Source organism: Oncorhynchus clarkii, chromosome 18 (genome assembly GCF_045791955.1).
Source record: "Oncorhynchus clarkii lewisi isolate Uvic-CL-2024 chromosome 18, UVic_Ocla_1.0, whole genome shotgun sequence".
NCBI classification, from domain to species: Eukaryota; Metazoa; Chordata; class Actinopteri; order Salmoniformes; family Salmonidae; genus Oncorhynchus; species Oncorhynchus clarkii.
Genome location: NC_092164.1, coordinates 15,413,016 through 15,433,412, shown reverse-complemented (window position 1 = coordinate 15,433,412; position 20,397 = coordinate 15,413,016). Strand labels below are relative to the sequence as shown.

General features: G+C 41.1%; 1 protein-coding gene across 1 annotated transcript; it reads left to right on the top strand.

The window, feature by feature from the left end:
• Positions 1–12,950: 12,950 nt before the first annotated feature.
• Positions 12,951–15,922, top strand: LOC139372464 (transcription factor Sox-1a-like). Its single transcript, XM_071112187.1, has 2 exons — positions 12,951–14,186; positions 15,468–15,922. Exons 1-2 carry the CDS (start codon positions 13,200–13,202, stop codon positions 15,495–15,497), a joined length of 1,017 nt encoding a protein of 338 aa, XP_070968288.1. The 5' UTR covers positions 12,951–13,199; the 3' UTR covers positions 15,498–15,922.
• Positions 15,923–20,397: the final 4,475 nt, after the last annotated feature.

The window sequence follows — 20,397 nt, the reverse complement described above, 5'->3', positions numbered from 1 at the left end:
GGCGATGAGAGCGATTCACACTCAACTTTGAGATGTCTGTGGTGCTCCTTAAGTTAAGATAAGTCTGGTGACTATTTTCAACTGAGAATGGCACTGCAGTCAGGGAGTAAACATCACTTTCCTATAGCAGTTACAGTTGCGTTTCTCACGACAGACATATTCATACTGTGTTTTCTAAGACATATATCCATTTATAATGACATAAATATATTTTCTCAGAAACTGGGCCTTCTGGCAATTTATCCTGAGACGACTCTGAGAAATCCGACCGTACATGTTCCCCATTTTTCCTCTCACACTCCCGCTGAGAGCGAACCGAACCGCCGAGCAGTGGTCGGACTAATAGATGCCGCAAAAGTGCATTAGCTAATAAGCATGTAAGCAGCAAAGTGGTTAACAGGGATACTTTCTCTCACTCCCCTCCAGACTGGCACATAGCAACCATTATGCCTTCTCTCTCTGAGTGCAAAGAGCTTTTAATATAGCCTCTGACCCAGGGTGACGAGACGTCGACAGAAAGACTCTCGGTCCTAGTTTGGGGCTTCGTTCTCTGCCCATTATGGTCGCGGCCTATTACTTGAGTAATGAGTGACATGAGGTCTAATTATAAATGTGCTTGGAGATGCTGGGTTATTAAATGTAAAGAGCTAGCTGGCAGTGCCATTAACAGGGCTCCACTAAGTGATGTCTGTGAACTGCTAAAAAGCCCTCACATTCATTACATATCAATCAAAGAAGGTGTAGTGATTAATTGATGAACGACTGAGACAATACTTAACAGCCCCTCAAAAATCACTTCTGTAACAACATTAGAAAATTAGTAAAAATTGGAGGGGAAAATGAATATTCTGTAGGGGAGTATGGGAAAAGATGAGCTATTTTTCACATTCATCACTCCATCAAGGGAAATTTAGTATTCTTTCTAACAAAGATATCTACATATATTTCAGGTTGTTGTGTCCCTGGAAATAATCAGAATTTATGTAAAAATGACTGTTTTGAAAAGGATGTCAAAGAAAGTGGTCTCTTGGCAAAACTTAATCCGGGTATGGGGTAAGGTGAGCCGCCTTGGGGTAAGTGGGTGATGATGTCCTGTAACAGTGGGTGATGGTGCTGGTAGGTCAACGTTTAATTCATGGAATGGGGATGAGGTATATTGTATATCTTAAATGTATGCCTACATTCACAGATAGATCTCTGTGTTCAATATCACTTACCCTTCCATTTTGTGACCAGTTGTCTGGGACAGGGGTGTTGTTTCCATCTGCCAATTCACAGTCAAGTTCTCCACATCTGAGGCTACTAAACCCATGAAACTGGTCCGCAAAATTCTTGCTATGTTTAGGCAAGCTCAGACTCCATGTCATCAGATAGGGCCTTGTGTGCCTCTGCTACTCTAGCGTAGCCTCTCTTTCACACAGGCACATGTTCATTGGATTTTTTTGTCAATGCACCTCTTCACTGTCATTCAGTCTATTTGTTCATCCCTTGCTGCTGCTCAAACTGGCTTTTTCTTCCCTTCTCTCAATTTCCTGGCTGCTCTCTGAAGAACCTCAAGGGGGCTAGATCCTTGCTTGTTTTACTTTTGTATACACATATGCATGACACATTGCAAAAATACTATGCATATTGTGCATAAAGCTGACCAAATATAATCCTGATTTGTGCTGGTACGGCGGCCATTGGCTCAAACAATTTGACTATATTAGCCCACACAGCTACATGGATGCACATTCATTCTAGGTTTAGGACCTCATATTATAGCTTATAGAGACCCCAACTGATGTATAAAACAATCTACTTTGGTTTAGATACAAGCGTCATGAAACCTATAACACAAGCAATTCATTTGACTTTGTCAAAATTAGTTGTTGGACCTAACTTGCTTATGACTTTTTCCATGTAGGTACTTCCTTCATAGACCCCATTAAATGATGACCTCTTCCTAAACATTTGGTCACATTATTAATTTTGTGTATGGTTTCCTGGAAACAAGGGGTGCCTCAACTAACTCTTTGGCTCAACTTACCCCACTCTCCCTAGCATATCTGTACTAAATCTATCTGTGCATTCTGAAGGTTTGGTGTCAGATTATTATAGAAAGAACACCTGAAGGTTTGGTGTCAGATTATTATAGAAAGAACACCTGAAGGTTTGGTGTCAGATTATTATAGAAAGAACACCTGAAGGTTTGGTGTCAGATTATTATAGAAAGAACACCTGAAGGTTTGGTGTCAGATTATTATAGAAAGAACACCTGAAGGTTTGGTGTCAGATTATTATAGAAAGAACACCTGAAGGTTTGGTGTCAGATTATTATAGAAAGAACACCTGAAGCTCCTTTTGAAGGCTGGATCTTTCTGAACTCTCGGGGTACGTCTATGGTATTAATGGACGACTGTCAAATAACAGCTCATGAATAAATATACATTTTAAAATGACTAGTGGCCATACTATAGTACCCTTAAACTCAACTCTGGACCACGAAGCCAGTTCCCCTGCATTTTTTAATTGTTCCACTCTAATTAGGGATTTAGACCTGGGACACCAGGTGTGTGCAATTAAGGATCAGGTAGAGCAGAAAACCAGCAGGCTCTGGACCTCGTAGGGTCAGAGTTGATTACCCCTGCTATAGTACAATATCTATTTAGTAATTCAGTTATATTATATGAAACCCTTAGGTGAAAATTGTACGGTGTATTGGTTGCAAAACAGGTTGAGTTGGAAATACAGTATATAGCGGTATATTCCGTGTATATACTGTATTAATATACTGGTGTACTTAAACAGTATATAAACAAGACCTTCAGTTACATAGATGACATGATCTATCTATCTATCTAAACAATTCAAAAGCCACAGAATGACATTGACCTTATTGGAAATTGAGTTCAATAAACAAGGACAGAAAGCTCAATATGAAGAACGAAGCACTGGGATTTTCTTTTTATCATGAACAATGTTTTCAGATACATCGCGTGCACTTTGACGGTACATGGAGAGTTGACCTTGAGTCAGGAAGAGAAGATCTTCTGTCCTGTTTTGGTGGACCGTACTAGATTCAGGAGCCACTGTTGCAGTGGTTAAACACAGTTTTTGGGATGAGCTTTGTGAAACTTTTTTCTCTTGTTTTCACAGCTAACTTTTTCATGAATGGACCAGATCACTTTGAGTTCCATTCACACTCAGAATTTGCCACAGTCACATTCAGTTGAGTTCCATTCACACTCAGAATTTGCCACAGTCACATTCAGTTGAGTTCCATTCACACTCAGAATTTGCCACAGTCACATTCAGATGAGTTCCATTCACACTCAGAATTTGCCACAGTCACATTCAGTTGAGTTCCATTCACACTCAGAATTTGCCACAGTCACATTCAGTTGAGTTCCATTCACACTCAGAATTTGCCACAGTCACATTCAGATGAGTTCCATTCACACTCAGAATTTGCCACAGTCACATTCAGTTGAGTTCCATTCACACTCAGAATTTGCCACAGTCACATTCAGATGAGTTCCATTCACACTCAGAATTTGCCACAGTCACATTCAGTTGAGTTCCATTCACACTCAGAATTTGCCACAGTCACATTCAGTTGAGTTCCATTCACACTCAGAATTTGCCACAGTCACATTCAGATGAGTTCCATTCACACTCAGAATTTGCCACAGTCACATTCAGATGAGTTCCATTCACACTCAGAATTTGCCACAGTCACATTCAGATGAGTTCCATTCACACTCAGAATTTGCCACAGTCACATTCAGTTGAATTCCATTCACACTCAGAATTTGCCACAGTCACATTCAGTTAAGTTCCATTCACACTCAGAATTTGCCACAGTCACATTCAGTTGAGTTCCATTCACACTCAGAATTTGCCACAGTCACATTCAGTTGCTACAACTCTATGTAGTGACTTTTTAAGGTCCTTGTCCAAGAACAGGTGTGGAACCAGTCAAGTGTTGATCTGTTCAGATTACTATGTGCTGCAAAGTATATGGATTCTTCATTACCAAAGTACTACAGACAGACAGACAGACAGACAGACAGACAGACAGACAGACAGTGAACCTGATGCATATGAGCTTTGGCAGTATTTCAAACAAATTCCACAATATTTGTGCTTTCAGACCACTTTACTTTTTCCACATTTTGTTATGCTGTTATGTTACAGCCTTATTGTAACGGTCATCGGTGGAAGAAGGTGAGGACCAAAGTGCAGCGTGGTACTTGTTCATGTTATTTATTTAAGCGGAACACTATCAAACAAAGAAACAACAAAAGCACAACCGAAACAGCTCCGTCAGGTGCAAACCACACTAAACAGAAAATATAATCACCCACAACACAAGGGTGAAAACAGGCTACCTAAGTATGGTTCTCAATCAGGGAGAACGATTGGCAGCTGCCTCTGATTAAGAACCATACCAGGCCAAACACAGAAATACCAAATCATAGAAAAAAGAACATAGACAACCCACCCAACTCACGCCCTGACCATACTAAAACAAAGACATCACAACGGCACTAAGGTCAGAACGTGACACTTATTCTAAAATGCATTAAGTTATATTTTTTCCTCATCAATCTACATACAATGCCCCATAACGACGAAGCAAAGTTTCTAGAAATTTTGCAAATGTATAAAAAAATAATAATAACTGAAATACCTTACTTACAGAAGTATTCAGACCTTTTGCTATGAGACTCGAAATTGAGCTCAGGAGTATCCTGTTTCCATTAAGCATCCATGAGATGTTTCTACAACTTGATTGGAGTCCACCTGTGGTAAATTCAATTGATTGGACATGATTTGGAAAGGCACACACCTGTCTATATAAGGTCCCACAGTTGACAGTGCATGTCAGAGCCAAAACCAAGCCATGAGGTCGAAGGAATTGTCCATAGAGTTCCGAGACAGGATTGTGTCGAGGCACAGATCTGAGGAAGGGTACCAAAGCATTTCTGCAGCATTGAAGGTCCCCAAGAACACAGTGGCCCAATCATTCTTAAATAGAAGAAATGTGGAAACCCCAAGACTATCCTAGAGCCAAACTGAGCAATCGGGGGAGAAGGGCCTTGGTCAGGGAGGTTACCAAGAACCCTATTTGTCACTTTTACAGAGCTCGAGAGTTCCTCTGTGGAGATGGGAGAACCTTACAGAAGGACAAACATCTTTGCAGCACTCAATCAATCAGGCCTTAATGGTAGAGTGGCCAGACGGAAGCCACTCCTCAGTAAAAGGCACATGACAGCCCGCTTGGAGTTTGCCAATAGGCACCTAAAAGACTCAGACCATAAGAAACAAGATTCTCTGGTGTGATGAAACCAAGATTGAACTCTTTGGCCTGAATGCCAAGCACCACGTCCGGAGGAAACCTGGCACCATCCCTACGGTGAAGCATGGTGGTGGAAGCATCATGCTGTGGATGTTTTTTCAGCGGCAGGGACTGGGAGACTAATCAGGATCAAGGGAAAGAAGAACGGAGCAAAGTGCAGAGATATCGTTGATGAAAACCTGCTCAGACTGGGGTGAAGGTTCACCTTCCAACAGGACTACGACCCTAAGCACACAGCCAAGACAACACAGGAGTGGCTTCGGGACAAGTCTCTGAATGACCTTGAGTGTCCCAGCCAGAGCCTGGACTTGAAGCAGATCAAACATCTTTGGAGAGACTTGAAAATAGCTGTGCAGCAACACTCCCCATCCAACCTGACAGAGCTTGAGAGGATCTGCAGAGAAGAATGGGAGAAACTCCCCAAATACAGTTGTGCCAAGCTTGTAGTGTCATACCCAAGAAAAATCGAGGCTGTAATCGCTGCCAAAGGTGCTTCAACAAAGTAATGAGTAAAGGGTCTGAATACTTATGTAAATACAACATTTACTTTTTTAATTTGTTATACATTTGCAAAAATGATGGGTTATTGTGTGTAGATTGATGAGGGGAAAAACAATTTAATACATTTTAGAATAAGGCTGTAACGTAACAAAATGTTGAAAAAGTTAAGAGGTCTGAATACTTTCCGAATGCACTGTATATGTGTAGTGTAGCTCTATACAGTAACCGAGCACAATAAGAAGGAAACTTCATATTAAGTGTTGCCAAGAATTGAATTAAACCTATAAAACACATGTTAAGATTAGAGAGCCGTGTCCATGACAACAACATGTCTTCTGGCTACGGGCCTACATGTTCTCACTCTCAGCCCTGTCAATGCTCTTAAATTCAGCAGGAGCTGACATCTGCTGCGACAGCAAGCTTACACAAACTGCTCTGCAAAAACGGCCTTTGATGCCATTAGCCCCTGCCGGGCGCTAACATGTTGTTTCTAGGAGCTTCAGCTGATGCTACAACACAGGGGAGAGACAGGGGAGAGAAAGGCTGTGTAGGGCGCTGGGGCTGTGGGCTTAGAGATTCCACAGCTAACAGGGGGGGGGGGGGGGGGGGGGGGGGGGAGCCAGAGAGGCAGAAGAGAGCTGTGAACATCCCCGTGTGCTTATCTATCCAGGGTGCTTTGATCCTCCAATGAGAGCCGGGGGTGGGGGTGGGTGAGGGTGGCTGCTGCTCCATGTTAGGGCTCAATAGGCATCACTCTCAGAACATAGAAATACACTTAATAGAATGGCCCTTCACATTTTTTTAAGTGTCCTGTTGTAGACTTGGAAACATTTCATGAATGCAAGTCTACAACAGGTCTCAGAATCGAGTGGATTTCTAGGTGTTCTTCACTTGCAGTAACTTCACCATGTTGGGTTAACAGTAAAACATGATGTTGCTAGAGCTGTGTATTTTCTATTTGTTCCGTACTACATATATTGACACATACTGATAATACCACGGAGAGGAACCTTTAGCAATAGGTTCAACTGTGGCTTTTTTTCTTTGCCCCTAATAGCAGGGGCTGCTCCCCTGTTTGATTTACGGTGCCCTTGAACACCATTTGTTCAATGGCTTTTAGAAGGGGCTCGTGAGGGTTGATGTGTCTGAATATGGTTGGGGACGGAACAGGCCACTCCTGCTTTTACGCGTTTGTCTCCCTCGTTTCTAGATGCCTCCAGGCCTGACCCCAAATGCCCTGCCTCTTAGCAACAAAGCAGTAGATAGGCGCTTCATGGGGGACCATTACACTGAGTACTCTGAACAGCGACAACGCAGGCCTTGATCGAGACGGGAAAGTGGAGCGACAGACATAAAAGCAGAACTGTGTGCTTTAGCCTACATGGACCAGCTCTCTGATGAAAATGTATTTTCTCTCAGGGAGTCTAACCTGGCTAAATAAAGATTACATGGAAATATGAGTATTATGATCAATGCTCTTCAGCGCGACATTGACAGTACTCAAAGATGTACTCAAACTAAAGACTCATACTGGTACCTGTAAATAGGCCCGGAGGCATGAGAAAAGGCTTCGAAACCAGAGAATGCCAATGTCACCAACTCCGTTGGAGCAGTCCATCCTATAAGTTGTCTAAAAGGAATTGGCCATATTATAAAGTGATGAGTCATTTGAATTTCAAATTGTGTCAAGCACAACCTCTCGTTGTGCGTAGTCTGAAGTGAAACTATCCCTTCAACATGAGGCATGATGGGTAAAAGGTACTTCAGTGAGTGGACTGTGAGCTCACTGAAGTGCCTTGAAGGCTTGAGATAAACGTCTATTGGTTATATTTCTATATCTCCTGTCTCCTGTGTGAAATGGACAAATGCCATGGGCCTGTGTGGACCAAACAAGGCTAAATTAGGTGAATGAAATAGGACTCTATAAATGTCTATGGATAATGGGATACACATTCAGTCTGCTTCAGTTCAGAATGTGATAGAGACATGTGAGACGTTTAGCCCCCAAGGAAATAGCATATGACTGTCATTTTCAATACGGGACATATTTAAAAACAGATTGCAGACATGTTAAACCTAACTGCCATCACCTGCCAGGGGTTGTAAATGTCAACAACAAGAAATAAACACTTATCAACAAACAGTAAGCAAACACTTATCAACAAAGAGGAAACCCTATAGAGGAGAAGGTGGAATTGTTGATTCATAAACCCAGTGAAGAAAGTACCAAGAAAACAGTTATTGGAGCTCAAGAATGTTAAGACTAGAGGCTCCAAGACATTTGTCTCTTGATATTCTCAGAGCATGTAACAATTACATTAATATAAGGTTACTGAAATATCCGTTTTTATTTTTGCAGTTGCAAACCTGAACATTACGGATTATGGATAATATCCTGTCACAAAATACAGGATGACTGTAACCCATATAGTCTGAGGTTATGTTATGATAATAGAATCGTACAAATTCCCAACAGGGACGAAACAGGCGTATAGCCTAACAGTCGAGCTGAATAGGATGAATCGGCTGGTTTCTTACGGTGAAAAAGATGGTGTATACAGTTTGTAGTCCGGCTCCCTCGTCGAGCTCCCCAACTCCCAGCTGTCTTCACACCAGTGATTTGTTTTCATTCATCCTTCGGCAGGGAAGGAACCAAGAAGGAAGACACGAAAAGCGGTCAGATATATTTGAATACCCACGGAAATTCAATTTGGAGAGAAACAACTATTTTTAATTGTCCATTAGATATTTAAATTATTTTATTTGCTTCTCGTGTCCTGTCAGTATGGGGTGTGAGTGAATTTGCGTTGGGCATGCCCATCAAGGCCACTGATGAATAGTTGAATTAGATTTCCTTATTTTCTTGTAAAACATTTTTTTTTTAATATGGGGATATTTTCAAAAATTCTTTAGAGTGAGACTATAGAGCTAGAATTCACATGACTTGGATCCCATTGAAAAGACACCTTTATTTCCTCCAGTCTATTATGTATAATGAGTAATGAAGTAGCCTCATGACAGACAAACCGCCACAAATAATGGCATCATTAGTGTGTGTGTGGGGGGTGGGGGGGTGGGGGGGTGGGGGGGGGGATGTTTCGCGTGAATGTGTACCTTGCTGCTTGGAGTATTAGTCATAATGGGTGTATAATGTATAACTGTAATAACATATTGTAAGTGCCCAGACAGGATAAATTCCAACAATAAAGTTCGTCATAATACCGGTTTAAAATCCATAGATAACTCGAATAAATAGAAACGTGATCATTTTTTAAATATGGAAATACATTTTTTTTAAATACAGATACATTTAAAGTTCCAAGAATAGCATATGTTCTAGCTCTATCCTATATTGTGGTTGTTCATTATGCGCGCTGTGTTGGAGGACGGAATAGAGCAACAGACAGATGTAGGCTAAAACTCGCAACATAGTAGCATGCGCCCCTGTTATCCACGCCCGCCCCCACGTGCCAATTATCTTCCCAAAACTCGCTGAGAGGCGACAGAAGCACCTGACAGATGTTGACCGTTTAAAGCCGCGCATTCTCGCGAGTTCAAGAGACACTCCACGTGCACTTTAGGGACGGGATGAAACGGAGAGACGGCACTTTAGCAGCATCGGATGAAGGTTTTGGAACAAGCTCTTGTCAATGGTTAGATACTGACAGAAGAAGAAAAGTATTCAGCAATATGATGAGGATTTTCCTTACTCAGTCTAATTCCAAATATTGATGCAAAAGACATTTAATTTTGTTAAACAAACTTTGATTTTGGAGAAATACTTGGAAAATACTTTGAATCTGATTTACCAAACTGAACAGGAACAGGACAGGAACACAAACATTAATTTGCATGACCTTTCTATTTGCATTTGAATCGATAAAAAGCACAGAAATCATTAATTGAATCATTATTCAAAAGTGTTCGTAGGCCATAGTAATATGATAACAATAGCGTAATAATAATAGCCATTAATAACACAATAATCATAATAATCATTGGGTATAAAATGCATCTGTATTTTGTATGCTTTATTTTAGTTTTTTGATCGATTGTTCAATGTTTACAGTAACAATAGCAGGAAAGCACATTTAATGGGAAGCACATTTAAGGTGGCAGGCAGCCTAGCGGTTAAGCGTTGGACCAGCGCAAGGTCGCTGGTTCGAATCCCAGAGCGATTAGGTAAAAAATCTCTAAACGTGCCCTTGAGCAAGGTACTTAACCCTAATTGCTCTGGGTACAAGCGTCTGCTAAATTACTATAAATTAATGATTCGTGTAAATATTATTTTAACTATGTCTATGATAGTGTGTACTGACAGCAAGCATCATGTATGGTCGCAGGGTTGGGTCAAAATCGTTTTCAATTCAGTCAGGGGAATTCAAATTTAATTCCTGATTCGACCTATTTATTGTCATTGGTAGACATGGAATTGACAGTGTCAAATTGCCTTAGCCGTGGCAGTTGCAAGGAGGCCTGCCTATTCATTGCAACGTATATTTTACATCTCCTTAGATAACATGTAATTTACCCAAGCTTACAATGCTGAATGTCAGGTTGACACGGGGATGGATAAGCAAATAGTCAGCGAATCGCACCTGAAAAATTGTTACTTTGATAAATCATGAATTTCCTATGTAAACCTGAGCTACATCTAGAATGTAAATATGCAGATACTGCCACTATCAACCGCGTTACAGAATTCGTCAAATTACGAATAATGTTTTGGACGTATCAGCTTCATTATTTAAAAACTCTGGCACTGTGTTTCAAGGGCTTTAATATAAAAATGCGTATTTCGATTTGAGTTAGTATTTCGTTATTTTTCATATAGGACTGTATCAGTGAATAAAAAAATAAAACATTCATTACTCACTAAATAGCCTGCTTTTGGTGTGTGTTTGTTGCAGGCCTATAAGTAGCCTGCGTGTGAGAGAGACCACTGAGAGCGAGTGCAGTGTAGTAGTAGCCTACAGTGTGTTTCAGTTCTGCGAGCGCTGTCTTTCAGCACCACGACGCGCGTTCATGGAATGTGCGCACCCGCCGAATTGAGTCTCCAGTAGACGGCGATCAAGCTCTGCCACTATGGATCCGAGCCTTTCTCCTGAAGATGTTCTTTCATACTCGGTGTCAATTGTGACCTTCTCTGTTTGGCAATGATAATTAAAACGTATTGATACAGCAAGGTATTGGCCAATAGGACTCTATACTTGTTTTGCAATCATTCGCCCTTGTGAATTTGTGAGTAATTTCTGAATAGCCACTCAAGGCCTGGTTCGAAAAACCTATTTTAGATAATTAATTGTGCATTAATGTTTTACGTTGAATAGGTTATACAATTCACAAGCATATTTTTTTGTGTAAAATATTAGATAACTGGTTGAGTTTCTTTCTGTCATTAATTCATTTATTGATGTGGAATTGGTTTGGTGGACTGCCAACCCTTGAATAGACTGTAGACATACTTTGCTATGGGGCTATGGAAACACAAAAACAAATGATATAGCCTTAATGAAATTAGCTGAATTTGAATCGACATAATCCACAATTACAATGTAAATTTACTTTTAATCCGCCTGTCTGCATATTTCAAGACATGTCATATGAGGATGCAGTGAGATACCGGATGGGTTGGACAACACTCTTCTCGTTAATTATCTTTTAAAATAAAAAGTATACTTAAAAACTGTAAATAACCAATCATCCATCCATTAAGACAATGGAAAAATAATCATATGCTTCATTATCTAAATATTGAAAGAGCGTGGGCGACGGAGAGGAACAAAATGGTGCAATTTGAGGACATGTGGCAGAGAGTAGCGCAGGCACAGAAAATAGGGTTGAGAACAGGTGGGTATGAGCAGGTGTGATGTCGTTGAGGTTTGTGTGTATTTTGTATGTACATGCTTTGTATTGTAAAAATAAATAAAAAACTATTTAAAAAAATAAATTAGCGTAATAAAAATATCTCTGAAATGTTAAGTGACGACGTAGTTTTAAGTCTTGTTTTGTTTATTGAAGCCATATGTTAGGTAAAACCATGAGGCAGGTCACTCAGAATTGCATGTTGCAATGTATCTGTATTTACCCTGCTTGGCCTATAAACACCCAGAGATTGCAGGGGGAGAAATGTCTCCCACAGAATAGTACATCGAGGAGAAATACTATATTGCTTTCTCTCATCATGGGTAACTCCCATGTGGTTCTAGCACAATGTCAATTGTAGCAATCCCCCCTCCACCGCTTTTAGACAAAAGGGTTTGGCTGGCACGTGCTCTGGGCGTCAGTCACCTGTTTCTTAGCAACCGGCACAACAGGAAAACACCTGTGGCTCCAAATAGGCTGCTGATAATGGGACTAGGCCTATCTTTCCTCTTATTTGCAGATAACCCAAGCTAATTATCACAGAGAAATCCAAATGAAACCACATTTAGATGTTGTGTTGATTTCTCCAAGAAGGGGTTGTGTTTATTTTTTTTTATCTTCTCGTGTTTTATTGTGCCTTTTTCTTGTCCTGAGTTGTTATGGGCTATGGGAATTATCCTATTTCATTTCAATATTGTGCTGATTCCAAAATGATTAGACTTGCTTTAAAACAACATCTTTCAATAGAACGAGTTCAATATTATTTCCATGTCATGAATATAGATAGACAGGCTACCAATTATAATTATGTAATCACCTGGCTATGAAATGCATATGTAGACCTAGCCTACATTCATTTTTGTATAACCAATCAATGCTATTCTCGACATATGCGTTGTTTTGGAAAGGGGGGTCACACTGTAGACCGCGCGTATCTGTTTGGGGGAATTTTGGTCTAAATCTGTCCCTTTCCCTATGCATTATCATCACGGACATTATCTTTGTAAAATAACCAAACTTGTCAAAGTAGGTTATTATTATTTACGTTCCCTTATGGGAGTTGGAGGTAACCCACTACTTGCGGGTGAGTAGCTCTAGCCCTCCTATGTCACCTGACCGCGAGACTGCATGCAAATCACGCCTTTCCTAAAGCGCCATTGGCCACCACCACCTCATTTAGTCGCTGTCAACGCGCATCATATGGGTAAGCTCGGTAACTTTACGACTATAGGCACAGAAAGTAGCTCAAAGAGACGCTTTTCATCGAGCTGGATGTGGAAAAAACAAGAGGAGAAAACGACTAATACAGAGAAGGAAGGAAAAGTTTATCGAAGTACCTTTAATTTTGGATTGTATTTCTTCGTTCCATTTTTTTATTTATTTTTTTCCGGGAGGGTTGATTTGCGCAAGTGACGGTGTGTGCCAGCAGTGTGGAGGTGCCGTGACTGAATGTTTCCGTGTATTGGTTGAAAAAGTTAACGCCAGGTGAATGTATAGTATGATGATGGAGACTGACCTACACTCCCCAGTGCCCCAAACGAACACGAATTCGGGGCACACGGGAGGATCAAGCAATGGGAACAAAGTCAACCAAGACCGCGTAAAGAGACCGATGAATGCCTTCATGGTTTGGTCCCGGGGCCAGCGGCGGAAGATGGCTCAGGAGAACCCCAAAATGCACAACTCCGAGATCAGCAAGCGGCTCGGCGCCGAGTGGAAGGTGATGTCCGAGGCGGAGAAGAGACCCTTCATCGACGAGGCGAAGCGGCTACGAGCTATGCACATGAAGGAGCATCCGGATTATAAATACAGACCGAGACGAAAGACCAAGACACTGTTAAAAAAGGACAAATACTCTTTGGCCGGTGGGCTGCTTACCGGGACAGGGGGTGGGGGTGTCGGTCTAGGGATGAGCCCTGGGGTCGGACAGAGGTTAGACAGTCCCGGGGGTCACGTTGGTGCGTCTGCTGCCAGCTACGCGCACATGAATGGCTGGGCGAACGGTGCGTACTCCGGGCAGGTGGCTGCAGCTGCGGCGGCCGCGGCCATGATGCAGGAGGCTCAGCTCGCCTACAGCCAGCACCCGGGCAGCGGGCACCACCACCACTCACACCACCACCACCCGCACAACCCCCAGCCCATGCACCGCTACGACATGTCGGCCCTCCAGTACAGCCCCATCTCGAACTCTCAAAGCTACATGAACGCCTCTCCATCCGGCTACGGCGGGATCACCTACACGCAGCACCAGAGCTCTGGTGTCGCCTCGTCCGGGTCGATGGGCACGCTGGGCTCTCTGGTGAAATCGGAACCGAGTGTGAGCCCTCCCGTCTCTACTCACTCGCGCGCCCCGTGTCCCGGGGACTTGAGGGACATGATAAGCATGTATTTACCGACGGGGGAAGCTGCAGGTGACCCGTCCGTTCAAAGTAGACTTCACGCGCTGCCGCAGCACTACCAGAGCTCCACGACAGGGGTAAACGGAACTGTTCCATTGACACATATTTAGAAAGAGAGAGAGAGAGAGAAACATGACTGTGCGATAAGCGCAACAAAATCACATAACCAAATATTTACCTCTTTTAGAATGTTGCTATCTCTTTGTACAGGCTATTGGTTATTGTACATTGAAGGCGAATATCTTAATTTAAAAACAATAAGAATACATTAGACAAAATGAACTTTTTCAGTGGGGTATTGTCTGTCCACGTTTATGAAACACGAGTAGGCCTAATTGCGCATTGGGTTTACTTGCTATCTAACTGATGGGGATGCCAAGATTTGAGACGATTTAGGTTGTGAAGTATTTACATTTTCTGTGGAAACATAACCGTTAATAAGGACATTTAAATGAGATAACCGTGTGATTAGAAGGAATGTGGAAAATGTTTTTAAAAGTTTACAAGATTTCCATTCATTTCACGTTTTCTTGTTTGTAAACACGTGGGTTGCTGTATCTGAAACATTTGTTTTTGTTGTTGTAAAAAAGAAATGTAAATTGTGAATAAATACTAGATGATATTGATAAGCAACTGTAAATAATTTACAAAATGCAATTCTGCCAGGAAAGAAAACAATTTTGCGTTGAAGTATGAGTTAAATAAATTTCCCAGATGTTTCACTGGTTATGGAAAAACGTGTTAGTTTCGTTACTTTGGATTGTATAGGTTTTCTACTTGACACAGTTTGAGTTAACAATGTTAAGGCTAATTAATATTTATATAATTGATGGAAGATTTACAAGTTATATAACCAAATATCTACGAGATGCTGGCTCTATTGGTTGTCTGTCTAAACCAACATCGGGTAAAAACGTATAGTGACTGAAATCGAGTGCATTACATATGGCAAATATGCGTAAATAAGGATGAATTAGTAATGGTGGACGTAATTACTTATTAGACAGGACATCAGACAGGGTTATAGGCCTATACATTAATTTATTTGGAAGTGCAGCAGCAATAGCTTTAACGATACTATCATGTATCATATCAGTATTCAGCATGTTTGGAATAAATATGCTCGAATATGTGATAACTGTTTTTTACTACTGAATTAAGATAGGCCCACTAGCGTTTTAATGCTCATACATTGTTTATGTATATACATATAATGTAGGATATCATAATTATTAGCATGTCATTACTAGCATTATGCTATTGTTATTAATATGACTGATTAATCAAATAGCTGTAAAATATATATCAGATGCTCTTTGAATGTAATTTAATAATATATCATATATCTTTCGTTTTAGTACCTAAAGAAAAGGACGACGTTGTGGTAGTCGCGAGGAAGGGAACAAGACAGGCTCGAGTCACAACACCTGTTGACTTGGCTAATGTCTCGTGGGAGGAACTTCGTCTCGTTCGACTAATGTTTTGATTTTCTTTTTTTGAACGGGCTTCTTTTGATTATCTGTCCGGTCACATATGTTTTGGACCAACAGGAAGACGCTCACGCCATCGGTCAACACTAGTTAGGCCTACTGATGACAGAATCACCCCTTTTAAAATAAGTTATTTGACTGTCTGTTTTTGATCTTCTAATATCCCATAGAATTTGCCTAATAATGTAAATTTAATTGTGGACCAATTGTGATGATTTGACATGTGCGTTCTGGTTATTTGTTGATCATTGCAATATAACTATGAACCATTTTTTTCACATTCCCTTTTTCATGTTTGTCATTATACTCATACGTTAACTATATTTCAGTCATTTCCACATCTCCTAATGTGCGTAAAGATTTTATTTTTCATGGACATAATTATCATTTTCAAGAAAGTACAAAAATACGTGTTTTGGTCTACAATAATCTCATAAACTATAATATTCAAATGAGGGAATAAACGAAATGAGGGAATATTCTCTGCTCTCATTTTATTTCATTCATTTACATTGAACTTTCAGAAAGCGTGGTTATTCAAACTTTTCCAGCACTTGCTGCAATTTTGATGGAGATGACAGACACAAACTGGAAGAATCAGTGCGCCAAGATGGAGAAACATAGGCCCAATATCATTAACTAATGGTGCAAATCTGCAATGCCATTCTTTTTACATCTTGTTTGTAGAGAATTTTCAAACTTGCGTCATATTGACCTTTGATACTCGTTTCCCCCATGATTTTTGTTCGCGGTCCAATAAAGAAAATTCATTGAAAAGTGGGAGGATTAAAAATGATAAGTAAATATGCTTATTTTGCCAAGGATGCTTTCTTTGGAGACGGGGATTCTTTAGAGACGGGGATCTTTGACGCAAGGCTTGATCCCAAACTAATCCAAATTCAATGAAATGTGAATGGATGCAGATACAAAGAATATACAATTATTCATTGGTCATTTAATTAACATTCTCAATTTATCCGTGTTCACTGCTTCAGGGTATATACCAGAGACGCTGTAAAAGCACACGTGGAAAAAATCCTTTCAGCTTCAGCTAAATCTGTCTGGAGACCTGGTGTGCCATTGGCAATGAAGTGTGAAGTTTTAAGGGGATACACGTAACAAGTTAACAATCGATTAGAGCGGAGTAACTGATCAATAATCGGTGTGTATATCTTCATTTACTCCGTGCGTACTCCTTTTATTTCATTTTGCAAACACATGACTGAAGTTGATGATTGAATCAGTGTGCAGTCAAGACACCATCGCATAGTGCCTGTTTGGTTGTCATGGGGGATTAGTGTTACTGAGCGGAGTAGTGGAGAGTGTTTTGTGTAAGGTAGACAAGGATTATACGATCAGAAGAACTAACGCCGGGGTCAGAGGCAAAGACTCTCACAATTGCGCACCGGAAGTCCGGAACCATGACGTCAGTCCGGTTTCCCCAAGCTTCGCCAGCCATGAAGCAAGTCGCATAGGTCCTCAACAAAATATTATATAGAAATGTGGGCAAGTTATCAAAGAAAGTATTTCAGATCGCCTTTTATCGTTTCTATCGTCATCTCGGGACCTTCACGCTTCAGTCCACTCGCGTCAGCGCTCTATAGGCTAATAACAGGTCAATAGCCAGGCATATAACCGTAACATTTGGCCTTGGTCAATGGTCAATACCGAGCTGTTCATTCAAAATTATGGCCGGAGAGTCGGAAAATCTAAAAGTGTCTATAAACTATTTTAGTGTATCCTACATCCCACTTCTTATACAGTGATATTTTAGATTGGATTCCTATATATGGTGTACAAACTTGATTGTTACTCTGACAAAACACACTTAAACCAGCCCTAGTCTAAAGTAAACAATAGTCTATATGCCACTGTTCTATTCAACTACCATAGGTCATCAAACTATTCATCCTCAACATTTGTACTCTTGTCTAAGAGTTGTTCTCTGGTATCCAATCTTTAACGTAATAGAGGTAAAATGCCTTTCTAAAAGCATCATCAGATAGAAATGACATGTATCGATTTAAATGTTGTTCTAACCTACCCTACTACACACAATGGAATCCCCACTACATTTGATTTGAGTCTTATCGTGTATCTAAAGTAGAGACGCACAAAGACTGGAGCAAGTCCATGGACCGTTTCCAAATCCAAAATAAACGTTCTGCAAAACTTCACCCACAATAATTACCCAATTATTTGTGAAAAGTGTGTGTGTGAGAGAGAGAGAGGCAGCGGAGGCCCCTGACCATTAAATCTCCCCACCACGCGGTATTCTTATCTTGTAGACACCGATACATTCAGCACCAGGAAGCCTCCAACGCGCGTTAGTATTTGCCATCCAGTAAACCCCCGATCTCTTGCACTCGGTGTCCTAAATGTGGATAATTAGCATCACTTTATCACGCCTCCGCATATTTTCTTTTCGCTCCTAAAAACCTCTTCGCTGCCATTGGTTGCCTTTCTGTCACAGGAGATTATGGAGACAGATTGCAAAAAACGAATGTGCTGAAACCAGATTAGCGCGGAATAGAAATAGCAACCGGGCCAATAAATTCCTCGCGAGGGCCTTATCGTACAATTACACGTTGACATGTTTAACAATTTTTCAGCCTCTTAATCCTCCGCCCCTTCCAAGAGTTGACGTTTTGTGCGTGTGTATGTGTGTGTGTGTGTTCGTGTGCGCGCGCGATGTTTTTCCACCCTAAATAGAATCCTCTAAATGTGAAAGACAACTGATAAAGACTTGGGAAACATTTGATAACAACATTTAGGTAGTTTAGATACAGACCAGTTTAGATAATAAATATCACTGATTTGAACGCTATTCACTTAATGGGCGCATTCCAAAATAATCTGTGCTAATAGAGCACATGAGACCCAACAAGACGCTTGGTATGGGCATGAATATTGGACATCAACTCGGGTGTGCATATTGTCAGTTGACAATCTATTAGATTTCAATATATAATATTACTAAAGCCCGAACATAAAGCTTCGGTCAATATAAATGTTCTTAATCGTCGGTTTGACTGACTGATATAGCCAGATACCATTATTCAAGCAACACTGACAGACAAAAGTTAAACAGAAGATTTTTATGGGAACATTTTTGGATGGCTCTATGTAATGTTAGTGATTTATTTTGGTTTTATAGTTGGCCCGCCGTCTGCAGCGGGTCTTCCGCTCTTGTGAAGCCTGGGTAGAGGTGATTGTGAGCAGCTCTGCTGGAATTTGGCTGGGCCTGGTCTTGGAGCGCTGCCCCATGCTGACTCCCCATGCATTGAACTGGGCCCTGTGTGTACGTGTGTACGTGTGTGTGTGTGTGTGTGTGGTGCTTGCGGTTGGAAAGTTTCACTCAGTCAACCGTGCTCTCATTGGCTTCACAAAGCAGATTACAGGCCTCAGCGAATTCCTGAAGGCAGCGAGATGCGACGCAGGTGCAAGGGAGACCAGGAACCCCTCATTGGCATAGCGGGGCAACCATTGGGGACAATCCACGGGACCACACAAAAACCCTCACACTCTGTCCGAGCACAGCCGAGAGCTTGAAATGCAATGCACGGAAAGAAATTAAACTAGAGAAAGATGGCATCACTTTGAGTATTCAGGAAAGAAACGTTAGTTACAGTTTAAAATTGACTTTTTTTTTATAGATGTGTCATCTTTCTTGCTTTTATTTTGATGTTAGGCTACATCTCTTCCCTCACCTGAACTGACTCATGAAATAATAATTACGATAATTATATATTTCTGATAGGCAGGTACTAAAGTTCATCACTTTGACAATAGGTGTATGACATGTCATGCAATTTCACGAAGCTATTTGCAAATTCCAAAATCATTATTTTACACAGAACTTGACAATTCATGACTTGGTTCTAATAGTTCCAATAGTGTTTTTTTGGACATTGTGAATGTCAATGAACGCACATTATCATTCATAACCTTTAAATTATTTAAATTTCTTTCTTTCTCTTTACTTTCCCCCACAAAAATCTCCAACGCAGTCATCCTGTGAAGGAAAGCAAATAGCGCTAGACCTATGCCATCATGACTTTATATTCAATTAGAACAATTTCTAACTATCAATTACCGACGAAAGCCACAAAATCCCCCGGGGACCGGTAATCACCGTGACCGGTCTCAGTCCGTCCTCAGAGCCATTGAACAGTGCGGCAGGGGGACTGGGCATAATTAGGATTCTCAGCGCGTAGCTCTCCCTGGTGGAAGAATGACTGACTGTTGCCTTCTATTTGATTTTACAAGAGGCCTCTCTCTAAATGATCAAGCTATTATAGGCCTACCACAATTTCATGGCTAATCTTTCTGAAATGTCCTTTTAAAATGTCGTGTTTATTATCGTTGTTGTCTCTCTCTCTCTCTTCTGCATTTGAATTACACCTACAGTTCAGAAAAGTTCGTTTTCTTTCAATCCACAATTATCGTGGATGTGATGCATTTAACGCATGTAGATACACGCTGCTGCTTTAGCCTCTATTGCATTACAAGCCTTTATGGAGTCAGTAACCGTTTGAAATCTGAGGTAAGAGAACTCCCCACTCTAACAATCTGAAGTGTCCGGATCAAGTCTAGGAGTCTTAGGAGGGGGGTTCTAGGAGTGTTTGAAAACGCCCCAATGGGACTCCATGGAAGCAGCGGCATTTGTGAGTTTTCCCCCCTCTAAGTTTCAATGTTCATTCCGCTAAGGGAATCTGCCGAGTCCATCACCTGAGCCCTAGCTCCGAGCCTCAGTCACCCAGCTCAACCCCCGCCATCATCGGGTGATTAGCGGACA

Coding starts and splice junctions, on each gene's coding strand:
- LOC139372464 (XM_071112187.1), top strand. CDS start 13,200: ATGTATAGTATGATGATGGAGACTGACCTACACTCCCCAGTGCCCCAA. Junction 14,187..15,467: donor ACCAGAGCTCCACGACAGGG/GTAAACGGAACT, acceptor CTTTCGTTTTAG/TACCTAAAGAAAAGGACGAC.